This window comes from Vanessa atalanta, chromosome 27 (assembly GCF_905147765.1).
Source record: "Vanessa atalanta chromosome 27, ilVanAtal1.2, whole genome shotgun sequence".
NCBI lineage: Eukaryota > Metazoa > Arthropoda > Insecta > Lepidoptera > Nymphalidae > Vanessa > Vanessa atalanta.
Window position 1 is genome coordinate 4,540,152 of NC_061897.1, and position 16,166 is coordinate 4,556,317.

The window sequence follows — 16,166 nt, forward strand, 5'->3', positions numbered from 1 at the left end:
TGGGAAGTTGCAGGCGCCACCCATAGAAAAATACACTGTAAGAAATATTATCCATACCTTACGTCGTGCAAATGCGCCCACCAACATGTACCCCTGTACCTGTAGTTACACTGGCTCACCCTTCATTGGGGAATACAAAAATACAACTTCTGTTTGGCCAGACGAGTTTGTACAATGCCATATATTTTTTTAGTTCCTATTACACGTATTATGGCGAGTCATATACAAATTTTAGTTCCAGATTAACTTAACATACTTCATTCATAATATAAATATATTAAATTCATTCATTAATTATATTATTTATTCGATGGTTGACGTAACTGTCTCGGGGCAAGGTAATGCTCCCGCCAAATTCAGTACAGTCGTAACATTTTCTTGAAGCCAATCAGGGCAATATTGAACCCCTGTAACTTGTGGACAAAGATAGAAGTCTGAATTTTTAGTATTTAAATTAAATTATATTCCTGGGTTAATTCACCCGCTGATATCGAGACAACAATAAGCAGACATACAATATTGACAGGTGTGCTCAAATGGAGATACCAGGTGTGCTCACATAGTCCATTCAATGGGATTAGAGAAAATCCAGCCGAAAGAGTAATGCTCGCCGTAAGCTTCGCATGCCAGGGATTTCTTTGTAACTTAACCTTTTTGTTAATTTCTAACCTAACCTAATCCCTCTAAATCAAAGTCATAGGCAGGCTAATCGCTTCGGGTCGTTACCTATGGTTGTATGCACAAGCGATCCTCCGGTGATCGTGGCACCTTGGAAGAGACGCTGATGGTACCGCTGGTATTAAGTAAAGTATATGAAAGGTATAGAAATGATTATCCAGCTATGCGCAAATAAAAAGTGCCATGACTGACAATTTTACGTCAAAATCAAAATATACCTATACAAATGTGCTTTTACAAGCAGTTTTGGATCGTCATTATACAGAGTTGTATTAAACCTATCATCGTTTCGGAATATAGATTCTGTCAAGAGGAACCTGCATGAAAGTCAGTAGTTACTCTTTTTCAACATTTAAAAATACAGTCATGTTAGTTAAATACAATTAAATTTCTAATATCTTGCCTAAAACAACAAGTTTTCCAAAGTAAGAGAATTTCTTGACAAATGATAATGGAATAGAAAAAAACTCCTAGCGAATTTAATTCACGGCGGTCTAAGAATGAGCAACCGCACAGTGCATATTAAAAATATTTAATTTAATTTTTACATATGAATTAAGTTGGTTGTATTTTTTGATGTATGTTACCTCTGCACTCGATTTATGAACCGATTTGGTATAATCTGGCTTTATACTTCTAGACTAGTTCATTTTGAATTTGAAGAAAACATACCCGTAAGGGTGAACAAATACGGATTCCTCAAAAATTTTTATGCCATATAATTTATTTCTAGAGTATAATTTGAAGTCATATTTTATTGTTAAGATTTTATATCATTGTCTAATATAAAATCAAAAAAGGTACTATCGGGATGTATTCCTAAACTTTTCTGAACATACTGTGACACAATAAAAAAAAAGAACGTTTGAATTGATAAATTTATTTTCCTTATAATTATACTTAACATAAAAACTTAGTATAAACCTCCACAACCGTATCCTCGGTAACCGTAACCGGGTCCCGCTAGACCGGCTTCGTATGCTAAGGGTGCGCCGTACCCATAGCCTAATTCAGCCGCTCCATATGGTCCGTACGGACCAGCTAAGCCGTTGTAACCTAGGCTTATATCTTCATTCAATATTGCAACGTTGCCATTACCACAACCGTATGTGACGGCACCGACACCGGCTGTAGCTAGAGGGCCTTCTAATGCGACAGCTCCTAAGAATGGCAGAGCACCCGACACTGCTAGAGGACCTTCGTATGCGTTTTCAGACGTTACGGCAACACCAGTGACAGCGATGGGAGATGCACTTCTCACAGCAAAACTTCCACCGTTAGATACAGCAAATGGTGCTGGGCCGCAACCAGCTGCAAGTTCAGCGGCAGCGTATGGAGCAGCATTGCATGGTCCACCGTACGGAGCGATACCATAAGGACCATTAGCTGCAATATACTGAGCAGAGATTATCTGAAAGAAAAGTCAATATTTTAATTACTGAATATTGTGCTGACAAAAATTAACGAACTAAGAGACCGAATTAGACAGACGAGGCGAGATAGCTCAGTGGTAAGAAGGCGTGGATCTTAATCGCTGATTGCGGGTTCAAACCCAGGCAAGCACCATTGAATTTTCATGTGCTTAATTTGTGTTTATAATTCATCTCGTGCTCAGCGGTGAAGGAAAACATCGTGAGGAAACTTGCATGTGTCAAACCTTTTCCTCAAAAGGAGAGGCCTTAGCCCAGCAGTGGGAAATTTACAGGCTATTAATGTAGTGTTAATGAAAATAAAGGACTAATTAAGGGCACACAAGGTTGCGTACTTTTCATTCGCTTAAGCCAACGATTTTATGTGCTTATAGCTACGTAAATGTAACTAAGACAACTCCTGCCTCTTCCAGAGAAAGCCAAATGAATTTTATAGGTACGGGATTTTGTACCGAGAAACTTGAAATTTGCAGCACGTTGATGCAGTTGATGAACTCTTCAAACAATTAAACTCACCTGAACTAGAAATGCTTGAACGCAGAAAACGAGGACAGTTTTAGCCGCCATTTTTAATTAATAATACTTTATTTTTGTTTCTGATTGAAACTGATGAATAAACAATAAAGATATCGGCTTATATACCATTTGAATGAAACTTATAACAATTATCAATATTGTGTGATAATCATTTCAAAATTCCATTATGAAAATAGTGTGATGTAGTTAGTTCTGAAACAATTATATGTCAACATGATAAAGTTTATGCAACAATATATAATTAGGTATATAATGTGATGGTTCGTGGAATAGATATTATTTTTAAAGTTCAATAAATTTTAAAAATGTCTTATTTTCCGATAATTTTCATTTGCATTCAAATCTGTTTGATACAGGTATGCCAAATTGTTGTTTAATGGGTGTTAAGTTATCTATCTATCTCTTTTTTATCATTGATTCGATATTCGAAAGAAAAAGACAGCATTATTTAACGTTATTTCCATAGAAGAATTCATAAGTAGAGACGATATTTTATAATTTAAAATAGGTTATATTTTTAATTTTCAAGTTCAATGGTTTATTGTTATAATGGCTAGATTTTGCTTGAAGTGGTGTTTTATTTTCAGAACGCTTTTAGTCAGTGCCTTGGAGCAGCTGGACCAATAGGGCCTGGGTATGGGGTCGGGTATGGACCGGCTATTGCCCCAGCTGCAGCAGGATTGGCTTCTTATGGCTTGGGTGGTCTAGCGGCTTCACCATTCGGTGTAGCCCCAACTGCTATCGAACTAGCACCTGGATATGGTGGTACAGGTGTTGGTGATATCGCAGTCGCAGGTGAGATGCCAGTGGTTGGTACCACTCTTGTCGCTGGACAGGTACCGATTCTAGGTTCTGTACGATTTGCTGGTGATCTTCCAGCTGCTGGTACTGTCTCCATCGCCGGTAGCTGTGGTTGTGGCTGTGGTAGTCCTTATTATTATTAAGTTTTTCATTCTTAGATATAAAATAAATTATTTTTCAACATTATTTTGTGTTATTAATCTGATTAATAAGAGTGACGTCAGAAATTGTTAATTTTGTATACTATACTTATAAGTTAGGTTTAAAACTGTATTTTAAAACATTCACATTCAACATTGTGAAATTCGTGTTATGGCGGTTATAAAAACGGACGATGCGTTGTGGCAATACAGAAAGACATAGCGAAGCCCGGTGACTATCATGATTTGACCACAATGAGTTATAGTAATGGAGAAAACCCATCATCAGGCACTATCTGAATCTCAAAATAAAATAAATACAAAATTGTGGAGATACACTTTATATTGTGGTATCAATCTTACATATCTTTGTTTAATAGTTTTCTTAACAATGAGGAGGAATGAGGACCATCTTGTGAGAAAGGTTTTGAGAATGGATGTGGATGGATATAGAGGTAGGGGACGACCAAAGAACCGATGGATGGATTTTGTGAAAGATGATATGGTGAGAAATAATGTTACTTGTGAGATGACGTCTGATAGAGAAGTATAGAAAAAGAAGACATGCTGTGCCGACCCCAAGTAAAATTGGGATAAGGGCAGGAGGATGATGAGATTACATAACAATAATAGTTTTAACAACACGTTGATATATATGACCCAGTGGTTAGAACGCTTACATCTCAAAGCAAGCACGATTACATAATACATACTGAGCTAAAAGTATTTTTTTATACTGATTCTTAATTATGCTAGCAGGGCAGAACATAAAGGCATTAACGTCACGTAATATTAAAAAGACACGATTGAAGCAGTCGAGGTTAAAGAATTAATTGTATTTCAAAGACAGGTAGGTTAGATAGTAGCACTTTCTTTGTCAACCTTTAACTTTGAACAAATCAGACATAAATAAGAATCTAATAGAATCAAAATCAAAATCAATCAAAATAAATTTTATTCAAGTAGGCTTTTACAAGCACTTTTGAATCGTCATTGAAAAAACTATATTAAGTGAAGCTACCACCGGTTCGGAATGTAGATTCCACCGAGAAGAACCGGCAAGAAACTCAGTAGTTACTCTTTTTCAACATCTAAAAATACAGTCATGAGTCGAGAGCTATCTCGGCCCATGGATATGAGAAATGACAGTACTCAAGTACGTCACTACGGTATTAATAAATACGATCTCAGTCTTCTGATTCGTACCGGCACGATCAAGTTTAGAGAGTTAAAAAGTTCTTACAAAAATCAACTGAGTTTTTCTCAGGTCTGAGGTGTATCTTATACCTGTGGTATAATTTTGACAAGTGTAATTTAACAAGTTGTTTGAATAAAGATATTTCATCTCATAAAGATATGATAAATCCTATTATATATAACAAATTCATATTAAATCTATACTTATAATATTATAAATGTGAAAGTAACTTTGTCTGTCTGTCTGTCGCTCTTTCACTGCCAAACCAATGAACCGAATTTGACGAAATTTGGTATGAAGCAAACTTGAACTCCAAGGAAGGACAAAGGCTACTTTTTTTGCCTAACACATGACAACCAACCCCTAAAGCGCGAGCGAAGCCGCGGGCGACAACTAGTATTGGCATAGATTGTCGCAGCCTGTCAAAAATTAATAGGGTACCATTGGAAATCAGCGTTGGGTTTTTGGAACCCAACTTGGAAGTTGAATAGTAAGGACACGGTTACTATCATTGCTTACCAAATCTCTTTTTTTTATAATTTCTTTCCATTCTTGTTGTGGTTTTTGTAGATTAAGTGTTTTTTATACTTTTTATAATATGTGCCGTGGCGTAAATAAACATTCATTTCATTCTTAATCCATACATATATACTTAATCCAAGTATATAAGTTCAGAGTACTTTTGTCTCGTTATTTACATGTTACGTTAACTTGGCGGATACCACCAGATATACTACCGCCAAACAGCAGTACTCAGTATTGTTGTGTTCCGGTTTGAAGGGTGAGTGAGCCAGTGTAACTACAGGCACAAGGGCACAGGCATTGGTGATGTAAGGAATGGTTAATATTTCTTACAACGCAATTGCCTATGTGCGGTGGTGACCACTTACGATCAGGTGGCTCATTTACTCGTCCGCCTATCGAAATCATAAAAAAAAACGTTAATATTAAAACCAACACCTGTTCGGAAAATAGATTATCCCAAGAAGAACGGCTATTTTTCAATGAATAAATATATATTGTAAGAATGAAATTAAAATTGGGAGAGACCAAATGAATACTTCACCGAGCGAAAATAAATACTAAGTAGGCGAATTTATTACGATTAACAATTATTATGTTAGGTTAGCCAAGAACAAAATGTGCGATGTAATGCTTCCTAAAATACTGGATAAGATGTAAAAAAATCATAAAGTTAGTAGGACTATATACTCTTATATGACAAAAATACGTGGTTTTGGTATTATTTGATTTGTACTTGGTGGTAGGTACAGGTACTAACTCATCATAAATATAGAATAGTCCAGTATGTGGGCAGTATGTAGTATTGTTGTGTTCCGGTTTGAAGAGTAAGTGAACCAGTATAACTACAGGAACCAGAGACATAACGTATTAGTTTCCAAAGTTAGTGGCGTATTGGTTATGTAAGGTATGATGATGTACTGTACGGAGCAATGTTTACTGACGTTGGTGAAAATGATACATAAATCATTTTAAATTTGTTAAATGTTAATATTACATATTTGGAAGATTCCTTTATCCATACAACTAGCTAGAACAAAAAAAAAACAAAAGCGCGCGAAACCGAATTAAACCGCCGTTATTTTTCTTCTTGGGCGCGGACAGTAAGATCTATATCGTCGCTAATTGTAATTCGTTAAAAGTTTTATTTGTGTTTTATTTGATTCGTATTTGAGTAAGTAGCTTACCTCAAAATGTATTATATATTTATGTTAAGATAAATTCGAAGTTAGAACTATGTATAGTAAGTAAGTAAATTGTTTAAAGTATTTTAAATTCTTGTTCCTTTTTGAATTTATTTCACTTCCGTATTCTATATAAATTGTAATAATAAAAGAAATATAAATAACTGGTAATTATTTTATTCAAGCAAACACTTATTTATTAACTTATATTAATTTCAATAATAGTAAGGACTACCGCAGCCACAACCACAGCTACCAGCGATGGAGACGGTGCCAGCGGCTGGCAATTCACCAGCGAAACGCACAGCGCCGAGAATTGGAACCTGTCCAGCAACAACTGTGGTACCGGCGACTGGCATTTCACCAGCGACGGCCACATCACCGATACCAGTGCCACCATATCCAGCAGCTATTTCAATAGCGGCGGGGGCGAAGCCATATGGTCCGGGAGCACCCAATTCAAGAGCGGTAGGGGCTAAGCCGAATGGTGAACCAGCTCCCAAGCCATAAGGACCAGCTAAGCCAGCTGCAACTGCTGGAGCAATGCCAGGTCCATAACCGTAACCAGGTCCAAGTGGTCCAGCGCCTAAGCATTGGCTGAAGGCATTCTGAAAAATAATATAAATTATTATTTTTTGTTCATAGTAGATTCGTGTTAAAACAAAAAACATATATCTATACTAATATTATAAATGCAAAAGTAACTCTGTCTGTCTGTCTATTGTTCTTTTACGGGCAAACAACTGAATCGAAGTTGATAAAATTTGGTATGAAGCTAGACTGCACTCTAAGGAAGTACAAAAGCTACTTTGTCATACCTAATATTAATACCTGACGACGCACCCCTAAAACGCGAGCAAAACCACGGGCTACAACTAGTTATACCATAAAATAAGAGTTTGAAAACATTCCACTTTGTTTAGAAAACCTCTACTCTTGAAAAGAAAGTTTTGGAGTTTAAGAGCAGAAGATTTTCATTGGACCCATCATTTGGCCATTTGGCTTCATGTTGCCAATTACTCTATTCCCTTTTAAGGGGTTTTTTTTGTTAAAAACCCACCTCAATACGATATTAAAATCTGAGTACCGTTTCATTTACAAACATTTACAATCGAATATGACGCAAGCATTTAATATAATCGGAATAAAAACTGAAACTACGTAATACGAAATCCTTTTTTACTAAATCAATAAAAAATACTTTAATAAAAAGTTATGTTATTCTTACCTGTACCAAACAGATTTGAATGCAAAGAAACACGAAAGCAATGGACGACATTTTGAATTTGATTAAAATTAAACGCTTAATAATTCTTCGTTAACATACCTTCAATATATATAACACAAAATATTTAATAGTTATGTAATTATTATCAAATTTACATAATCATGGTTGTTATTACTCAATAATATTACACCCATAATTACATAATTGATTTAAACTTAAGTTTTGCTCCATAAACACAGAGATAACGATTGAAATTTCATTCCATATTAACTATAAAAACTATTGTTTGGTTACAAAAAGTCATTCATTGCTCTCGATACTAACAAATAGTTAAAAAACATGGCTGCGAAATCATTCCTTCTCTTCTGCGCTCAAGCGCTATTGATCAAGGTAATTAAGATTTTATCTGTGGTAAAAAAATTATTTAAATTTCGAACAAATTTAGAATCGTCGGAAACTTGTAATTTTATTTAACATCATTCATCCCAGAATTTTAAATTACAAACTGAATGTGTCATTTGTTATATAATTCGTTTAGGAATAAATCATTCAGCTAGTTGGCTATTGAAGCCTCTTTACATTTTTTTTAATCAAATATATAACGCTACAAATTAGATAAATTTTAAAAAGTATAAATTTGTAATAATTTCCCATTCACATAAGCTCTTACACTTTTCGACTTAAAATAATCCTTTAACTGCCGTAGGTCTTATATTTATAATCTTATACTCTTTAATATTATTAAATCGAGATCTAGATATAGAAACACGGACGATATTTTTAGTTTTTTAATTGCATATTAATTCTATACGCTTTGACATTTTTAATTTCGTTACAGTGTATATACAGTCAATGTATTGGTGTTCCATACAACCCCATTGCTGCTGAAGGCTTCGCGTGGGGTACTCCGAATTCTTTAGCATGGGAAGCTGCAAATGGACCTTGGGGAGCACCCTGTGCCGCAGCGACATGGGCTACAGCACCTATCGCTACCACGCCTTATGCTACCGCTGAATGGGCAGGAGGTTTTGGACCAGCTACTCTAGCTGCATCTAACGGTGGTGGACTCGCTGTAACTAGTGCTTCACCAATCGCACCAAGTGGTGTTGCAATGACCTCAGACAATGCTTATGAAGGAGCTCTAGCTGTATCTGGAGCAGTACCATTCTTAGGAGCTGTAGCAATGGAAGGTGCTCTGCCTACTGCTGGAGCTGGTACTATTAATTACAGCTGTGGAAATGGTAACGTGGCTATGATTACTGAAGACGTTACTCCTGCTGGCTATAACGCGTTTCCTGGTCCATATGGATATGGTCCAATCGCAGCCGCTGAATTAGGATATGGCTATGGTCCATTGGCTTTTGAAGCTGGTATTAACGGAGCCTACGGTTACAGAGGATGTGGAGCAGTATACTAAGTCTGTTATTAATTTTTATGTTATGTTTGATTAATTAAATAAGGAATATAACAATAATAAGCTGTACCTTATGACTTTCATTTCCAATACTTGTGATTATAAAACATCTACCGAATACAAAGAAGTTAAAGCATCATAATGACTATTAGAAATACTAGGTAAATATTTTAAATTAATTTATCATCAACTAAAAAAATTTCGCCTATAAGATCATTTTAGTAAAATTTTAAGTGAAATTTTGGAGACTTTAGAAAAAACGTTTTTGGACGTTTACTTATCTCTTGTAAGTGTGAGTTCCAGATTTATCGTAATAGATCTCTATTGTTTTGTAGTGAAATAGATTGTTAAATAATTGAATTGTATAGAAGTCGTCTTAAAATCTCTGCTATTATATTATTTATTGTAGTTCACATCTCTATCTTTAGTGAAATAATCATTTCTAAGATCTCTTATAGTGTCTTTCCTAGTCATAATTTGCGAATCAATGTTAACTTTGGAAGACTGATTACTAGGTTTACAGGACAGATTACTAAGTAAACTGTATCTAATGGATTATTTTTATCTTGAGTAATGTCTTATTTTGTACAAACCATTGGTGAATATTTTGATTTAATTACAATAATTATTTTGAGGCCCTCTGCGAATAACAAATATTTCGAGGTCCACTACTAAATATGAAAACTTTGCTCAGTGTTGCTGGAAAATATATTTGTCTGAACACGTACTCATATTAGATGCATGCACACAGATTACATAGACTGTACTATGTATTCAATAATCAAGGAAACGATAGATTTGTGAACATGACTCACTCATTATCTATATGATAAACATTTTTTTATTGACTAGAAATTCATTTTGAACCCTCGTCCCTAAAAAACATGTGGCGCATTGGCGATGTAAGGGCCAGTGTAACTAACAGGCACAAGGGACATAACATCTTAGTTCCCGAGGTTGGTGGCGCATAGGTGATGTAAGGAATGGTTAATATTTTTACAGCGCCATTGTCTACGGGCGGTAGTGACCACTTACCATCAGGTGACCTATTTGCTCGTCCGTCTAACGATATCATAAAAAAAAGTCGTGTTGGAATACTATCCGAGCTAATAAGGCGAAAGCGACATTCTGAAATTAAACCCCAAGTACGAAAGTTTGAAGTGTGTACACTCTAGGCAAGGGCGATATCCGATTTTTGTGACATCGTTTGCTTAACGAATATTTGAATTAAATATCGGTGTTACCAGATGTCGCCTTGTCTTTGTTTCACTTCACATTGTAAGATTTGTAAGAAAGAGACGAATGTGATATTAAAATCAATTTAACATTCGCTTCATCTCTTTCTCAGAGATGGATTACTCTAAAGTTAAACAGAGACAGTGAGTGTGAGTTTAATGTTTTCGTACTTTAAACGCTTTGACATACCAGAACGATATTCGTAGCTTTTAAATGCTATGAAAACGTTTACCCGTCAACGTCAAATCAATGACATGTGATATTCCGACGACATCCAATTTTAGATGTTTTTCGATATATCTTATACATGCCTCGGTCACTCCCATACAACAGTAAGCAGTAAAGGCCAAAATTCTGCGAATGCTCCAATAGACTAAGTGGCTTTCGGCGCTACGAGATGGACAGCACCTGCCTTAAAAAACACTCTAGGTGTAAGACCGACAAGACCATATCAGAGTTAACAGAGTCAGTTTTCAATTCCAAATAAACTCATAGGGGACATCAGGGCCCTAAAAATAAAATAGTCGACTAGGCTATGACTATGGCTAGTCGACTTATGTATTGCTTCATGGAAGCTTTAGTCAAAATTTTGTTTGAATTTAAATAATATGTAATAGTACGTAGGTGAAAATAAAATGTTTTTTTTTGTTATATATATCTTCCTTATATTTAATTTATTTACTATAACAGTACGTAACAGAGAAACGTAACTTTCTATTTAGTAAATATAGGCAGGGCTACCGCATCCGCAGCCGCAGCTACCAGAGATAGTAACGGTTCCAGCTGCTGGCAGATCACCAGCAAAGCGGACAGCACCAAGGATCGGTACCTGTCCAGCGACAAGTGTGGTACCAGCGACAGGCATTTCACCAGCGACTGCGACATCACCAACACCAGTACCCCCGTATCCAGGCGCTACTTCGATGGCAGGTGCACCATAATATCCTGGTCCATAGCCATACGCACCAGGAGCTATACCTGGTCCATATCCTACCAACCCAGCTGGGCCAAGGCACTGGCTGTATGCGTTCTAAAAAAAAAACAATATTAATTTAAAAAAAAAACTTTTGAAAAAGAAGTTATATCCAAAAAGCAACCAATCTTTGCCCGTTAGAATCAATTAAAAAAAAAAAGTATTTACATGAATCAAGAAAGCTTGGACGCAAATTAAAAAGATAGTAAAGGAAGACATGATTGTATTTTCAGTGTATTGTAAATAGAATGATTTTGAATATAAATCATTTACTTTTTATAGTGACAATTACCTAAATTATGTGGTCATTAACTCACGATTTCACAGTAAGTGTATCGGACGTGATTTTTGAAGAAATTACTATAGAGGTAATGAATACAACGATAATTAGATTACGTAAGAATTTATTTATGTTATAAACATTTTAGTTTAGTTCGCATGTTCAATTTTTTTTTGTATGTTGTGCTTTGAACACAAATCGTATTATATAAAATGATGTCTTTGTACCGTTTACAATTGAAACATTTGAGTAATAGTGCAAATACCTTTATTAAAAGTAAAACATCTCACCTAATTGACTCCACTGTGACAGGAGGTTTGGTTCATGTTTTGCTTAGAGGATCGGAATGGCGCTTCAATCCGGTTATAAACGCGATTTCAACATTAACTATTTTTATTTTTTGTTTATATATAATTAAGACTTAAATGACAATAATCGTAAGGCGAAGTCAGATCTATTAATTAGTATATTATTAAAATAACGTTAAAAGTGTTAAATAATTTTAGTATTATATCATATTGACACAATAAACTTCTGTCGAACATTGCAACCTGTGTTTCTGACACGTATATTTTCACAATCTTCAATACTTTCTTAATATTTATTGATAAAATATATTATATAAAAACTAAAAAAAAAAAATTTAACGTAAAAACATTCCAAAGATCGTATTAAAAGTAACCGTCGAAATATTAAATATGTCAGCGAATTGTTCCGTTGTGTTGTGCCTTATTGCATTGTTAGTGCAGGTAAATATTTTAACATCTATTATAAGTTTTATTACTATATCAATAAAATGAATAAGCAACTTCAGCGTATAATGAATAAACACATCACTTTTTGCTTCCATACTTCTCTGTCTGACGTCATCTCACGAGTAACATTTCTAGCCATATCGTGTTTCACACAATCCATCCATCGTTTCTTTGATCGTCCCCTACCTCTATATCCATGGACTTGCCATGCTGAAAACCTTCAATGAATAAACACATAACATAAACAAATACTCTGTGGTATTGTGACTAGAAAAAATGAGCCTTAACCGAAGTTAGAACCCGTTACCGCACGTTAGTACCGCAAAATAGTAATCCTTAGTAGAGTTGTGTTCCAGTTTGAAAGGTGAATGTGTCAGTGTAACTACAGGTACAAGGGACATGACTTTCTATGTGACTAGAGTCGGTGGCGCATTGGTGATGTTAGAAACGATTAATAAAGAAACATTGTCTATGGGCAGTGGCCAAAACTAACCAATAGATGGCCTAATTAGCATTATCTTAAACTAGTTTCCAACCTAACTTCGCTCGCGCGTGAGAGAAGGAGCGGTGTGTTAGTTAGTTTTCCGGATTAGAAAGTAATCCATGTGCTAATTCCACGCTATTATCTAGTTTTCGACAAATTTCATTCGAAGTGAGATTCGCTTGGTGTAATGTGAGGTGTGTCTGTACTTTTCCTATTAACCACGAGTGGGGGAACTCAAAGAAAAGAAACGCATTTGTTTGTACCGAGGAAAGCTACCCTAATCCAACAACCAGCTTATATAACAATGACAATAATGTCCTACAAATCTCAAGGAAGACAGTGAGGGTCACACTTGTGACGTATAATATATCCCTCTCACTCACTCTCATAATCCGATGGGACGGCGCAGGACCAACAGTTTTACGTGCTTTCCGAGGCACGGGACTTAACACACTTCCCGCTAGCCAGCCCCTAGACTAACGAGGCAGTCAAACCAGCTCATATATCATTCAGTTGAAACTTCACCTAGATTTTTGTAAATTAAATGCACCATTGAATTCGTCAGCTAGTCTTGCTAGGTATATTATAATCTAACGGTACTGACAATTATCATTAGCATATTATTCTACATAAATTAATATAGAAGACAAAATTACAATAAACAATGTTTATAATTTAAGATGTTATTAATTATAAATTTAATAATCAAATGTTTTAAAGAATACAAAAAAGAGAGCAGAATCTCGTGTCAATAATTTTTGGCAAAATCCCCATTTCAAGATTAGTTGATCTATTGACCATTTAAATCACTTTATATCTACGCGAAGTATCTACGGTTTTTTGTTTAGTATCGTAAATGTCCTAACTAGTGGGCTTCAGCCACTTGGAGTTCTTAAGAAGAATGTGTGTAGTTTATTCAACCATACAACAACAATCTGAATTAGTGGAATACTTATATCCTGATCAGAAAATAAAATTAATTAACATTGCAGAATATCTCCAGTCAATGTATTGGAGCATACAACGGATATGCTGATGGTCTTGCACGGGGAAATATACTAGCACGGGAGGCTCCACTTTTGGGCGCATATGGTGCAGCTCCTTGTGCTGTAGAAAGAGGACTTGGTTACGGCCCTGCCAATCTTGCCGCATCTAACGGCGGAGGTCTCGCTGTTACCAGCGCTTCACCAATTGCTCCAACTGGCATTGCGATGACATCAGAAAATGCTTATGAAGGAGTTTTAGCTGTAACTGGTGCGCTGCCGTTCTTAGCTGCTGTGTCTTTGGAAGGAGTTCTGCCTACAGCTGGAGCGGGTGCCGTCACATACAGCTGCGGTAACGGCAACGTTGCTATTCTGAATGAGGAAATCGCTGCTCCTGGTTATATTGGTGGTCTCGGTTACGCTGGACCAGCTCTAGGATACAATGGATTTGCTGGACCCCTTGGATATGAAGCTGGTATTGCTGGACCAGCATACGGCTTCGGCTACGGCGGATGTGGTTGTGGCCCAATATACTAAGTCTAAACTAAGTTTTTTTTTTCAAATAAACGACCAATTAAATTTATCGTGTAGTTTAATTTTATGTTAGTTCGATATCTTCATAGTTTATGCTTTATTCAACCATAGTTATATGAAAAACCATTATAATCTAGTTTTGAGTTTTTTATTGAGTGTCGATGGTCTAAGTATGTTTGAGCCCATCTGGGCCGGAATATACATGCCAGGGCCCCTAGGCAATAGACCTCCCGGGGCGAATTTATGTAGGAAATTATTCAAATTACTTACTGCGCCAGTGTCTATGGGCCATGAAGATCACTTGCCATCAGATCGACCATTTACTCTTGCTAGCTACATTATAAATAAAAAATATGCTACAAAAAGAAAACTATAAAAGGCGAACTTGAAACAGACTCATAAAAAGGATTTTGTATAAAATATGAGGGGAAGAACGAATCGGACATAGCATGTACTTAAAATTGATTAGACATTACAACATTAATAAGTCAATACTTACCAACATCGTGTTATCGGGTAACACTGGCCTCCAAAACGGTGTTACGTAATTGGATTTCATATTTAATTATTTTACATAATTATAACAATCTAAAATAATTATTTATGAAATAATCGAATATATTTAATTTACGTTATTATATATAGAATTATTATTCGATATCGTTATCGGTAACATAAATAACATAGTTTCTCAAGCTCAACATGATATAGATGTTCTGCATAAATGGTTCAATCATAATTTTAGTTGGTGGCAGGGCTTTGTGCAAGCCCGTCTGGGTAGGTACCACCCACTCATCAGATATTCTACATCTTAACAGCAGTACCTAGTATTGTTGTGTTCCGGTTAGAAGGGTGAGTGATCCAGTGTAATCACAGGCACAAGGGACATACCATCTTAATTTCCAAGGTTGGTGGCGCATAGGTGACGTAAGGAATGGTTAATACAGCAATCTTACAGCGCCTTTGTCTATGGACGGTGGTGACCACTTATCATCAGGTGGCCCATATGCTCGTCCGCCAACCAATGCTATACTTTTAACTATTAACGCTTCCAAAACTTGTGACATTGTATTTAAAACTAAAAATAAAATGATTTTAACGGTTGACAATTTTCCAATGGAGCAGAAAAACTGTGAAAAATACTTAGGTTTACGAATAGACAATCACTTAATTTTCAAATATCAAGTAGACTACATAAATAAAAAAACTTTCTTCTTTAATTGAGTCATTAACAAAACCAAACCATTACAACATATATTCGAATAAGTGAAATTCAGTGGATGCCCTACTGCACTACTTTGTATTCTTTTATATTAAATTCCTTAACTTATTTAACTTTATATAAGGACTGTACCGTCTGTCGGAAATACCTACGGATCTTTTTCCCGCGGACTATGTTACATTCGCAAATTCTACTGATAAGCATAAAAAACTACATTAAATGTAAAAAAAGGTACGGGCCACGAGCCTGTAGCATTAGCATTAGCAGCTTGTAAATTTTCCCACTGCTGGGCTAAAGGCCTCCTCTCCCTTTGAGGAGAAGGTTTGGAGCATATTCCACCACGCTGCTCCAATGCGGGTTGGCGGAATACACATGTGGCAGAATTTCGTTGAAATTAGACACATGCAGGTTTCCTCACGATGTTTTCCTTCACCGCCGAGCACGAGATGAATTATAAACACAAATTAAGCACATGAAAATTCAGTGGTGCCTGCCTGGGTTTGAACCCGAAATCATCAGTTAAGATGCACGCGTTCTAACCACTGGGCCATCTCGGCTTTTTTAGAG

At 35.9% G+C, this 16,166-nt stretch overlaps 6 protein-coding genes across 6 annotated transcripts; 3 read left to right on the plus strand and 3 right to left on the minus strand.

The window, feature by feature from the left end:
• Positions 1 to 1,542: 1,542 nt before the first annotated feature.
• On the minus strand, positions 1,543 to 2,734 carry LOC125074327 (chorion class B protein PC10-like). The gene is made up of 2 exons (XM_047685625.1): positions 2,625 to 2,734; positions 1,543 to 2,089 (listed from the first exon to the last, which is right to left on the minus strand). Exons 1-2 carry the CDS (start codon positions 2,673 to 2,675, stop codon positions 1,592 to 1,594), a joined length of 549 nt encoding a protein of 182 aa, XP_047541581.1. The 5' UTR covers positions 2,676 to 2,734; the 3' UTR covers positions 1,543 to 1,591.
• A 132-nt stretch (positions 2,735 to 2,866) lies between these two features.
• Positions 2,867 to 3,632, plus strand: LOC125074337 (chorion class CA protein ERA.1-like). Its single transcript, XM_047685635.1, has 2 exons — positions 2,867 to 3,001; positions 3,233 to 3,632. The coding sequence occupies exons 1-2, from the start codon at positions 2,951 to 2,953 to the stop codon at positions 3,587 to 3,589; spliced, it is 408 nt and encodes a 135-aa protein (XP_047541591.1). The 5' UTR covers positions 2,867 to 2,950; the 3' UTR covers positions 3,590 to 3,632.
• A 3,017-nt stretch (positions 3,633 to 6,649) lies between these two features.
• Positions 6,650 to 7,807, minus strand: LOC125074334 (chorion class CA protein ERA.5-like). Its single transcript, XM_047685632.1, has 2 exons — positions 7,719 to 7,807; positions 6,650 to 7,098 (listed from the first exon to the last, which is right to left on the minus strand). Exons 1-2 carry the CDS (start codon positions 7,767 to 7,769, stop codon positions 6,706 to 6,708), a joined length of 444 nt encoding a protein of 147 aa, XP_047541588.1. The 5' UTR covers positions 7,770 to 7,807; the 3' UTR covers positions 6,650 to 6,705.
• Positions 7,808 to 7,992: 185 nt separating this feature from the next.
• On the plus strand, positions 7,993 to 9,201 carry LOC125074323 (chorion class B protein PC10-like). Its single transcript, XM_047685620.1, has 2 exons — positions 7,993 to 8,108; positions 8,557 to 9,201. Exons 1-2 carry the CDS (start codon positions 8,058 to 8,060, stop codon positions 9,133 to 9,135), a joined length of 630 nt encoding a protein of 209 aa, XP_047541576.1. The 5' UTR covers positions 7,993 to 8,057; the 3' UTR covers positions 9,136 to 9,201.
• A 1,814-nt stretch (positions 9,202 to 11,015) lies between these two features.
• On the minus strand, positions 11,016 to 11,594 carry LOC125074339 (chorion class CA protein ERA.1-like). Its single transcript, XM_047685637.1, has 2 exons — positions 11,510 to 11,594; positions 11,016 to 11,398 (listed from the first exon to the last, which is right to left on the minus strand). The coding sequence occupies exons 1-2, from the start codon at positions 11,558 to 11,560 to the stop codon at positions 11,087 to 11,089; spliced, it is 363 nt and encodes a 120-aa protein (XP_047541593.1). The 5' UTR covers positions 11,561 to 11,594; the 3' UTR covers positions 11,016 to 11,086.
• Positions 11,595 to 12,261: 667 nt separating this feature from the next.
• On the plus strand, positions 12,262 to 14,402 carry LOC125074325 (chorion class B protein PC10-like). Its single transcript, XM_047685623.1, has 2 exons — positions 12,262 to 12,370; positions 13,853 to 14,402. Exons 1-2 carry the CDS (start codon positions 12,320 to 12,322, stop codon positions 14,378 to 14,380), a joined length of 579 nt encoding a protein of 192 aa, XP_047541579.1. The 5' UTR covers positions 12,262 to 12,319; the 3' UTR covers positions 14,381 to 14,402.
• Positions 14,403 to 16,166: the final 1,764 nt, after the last annotated feature.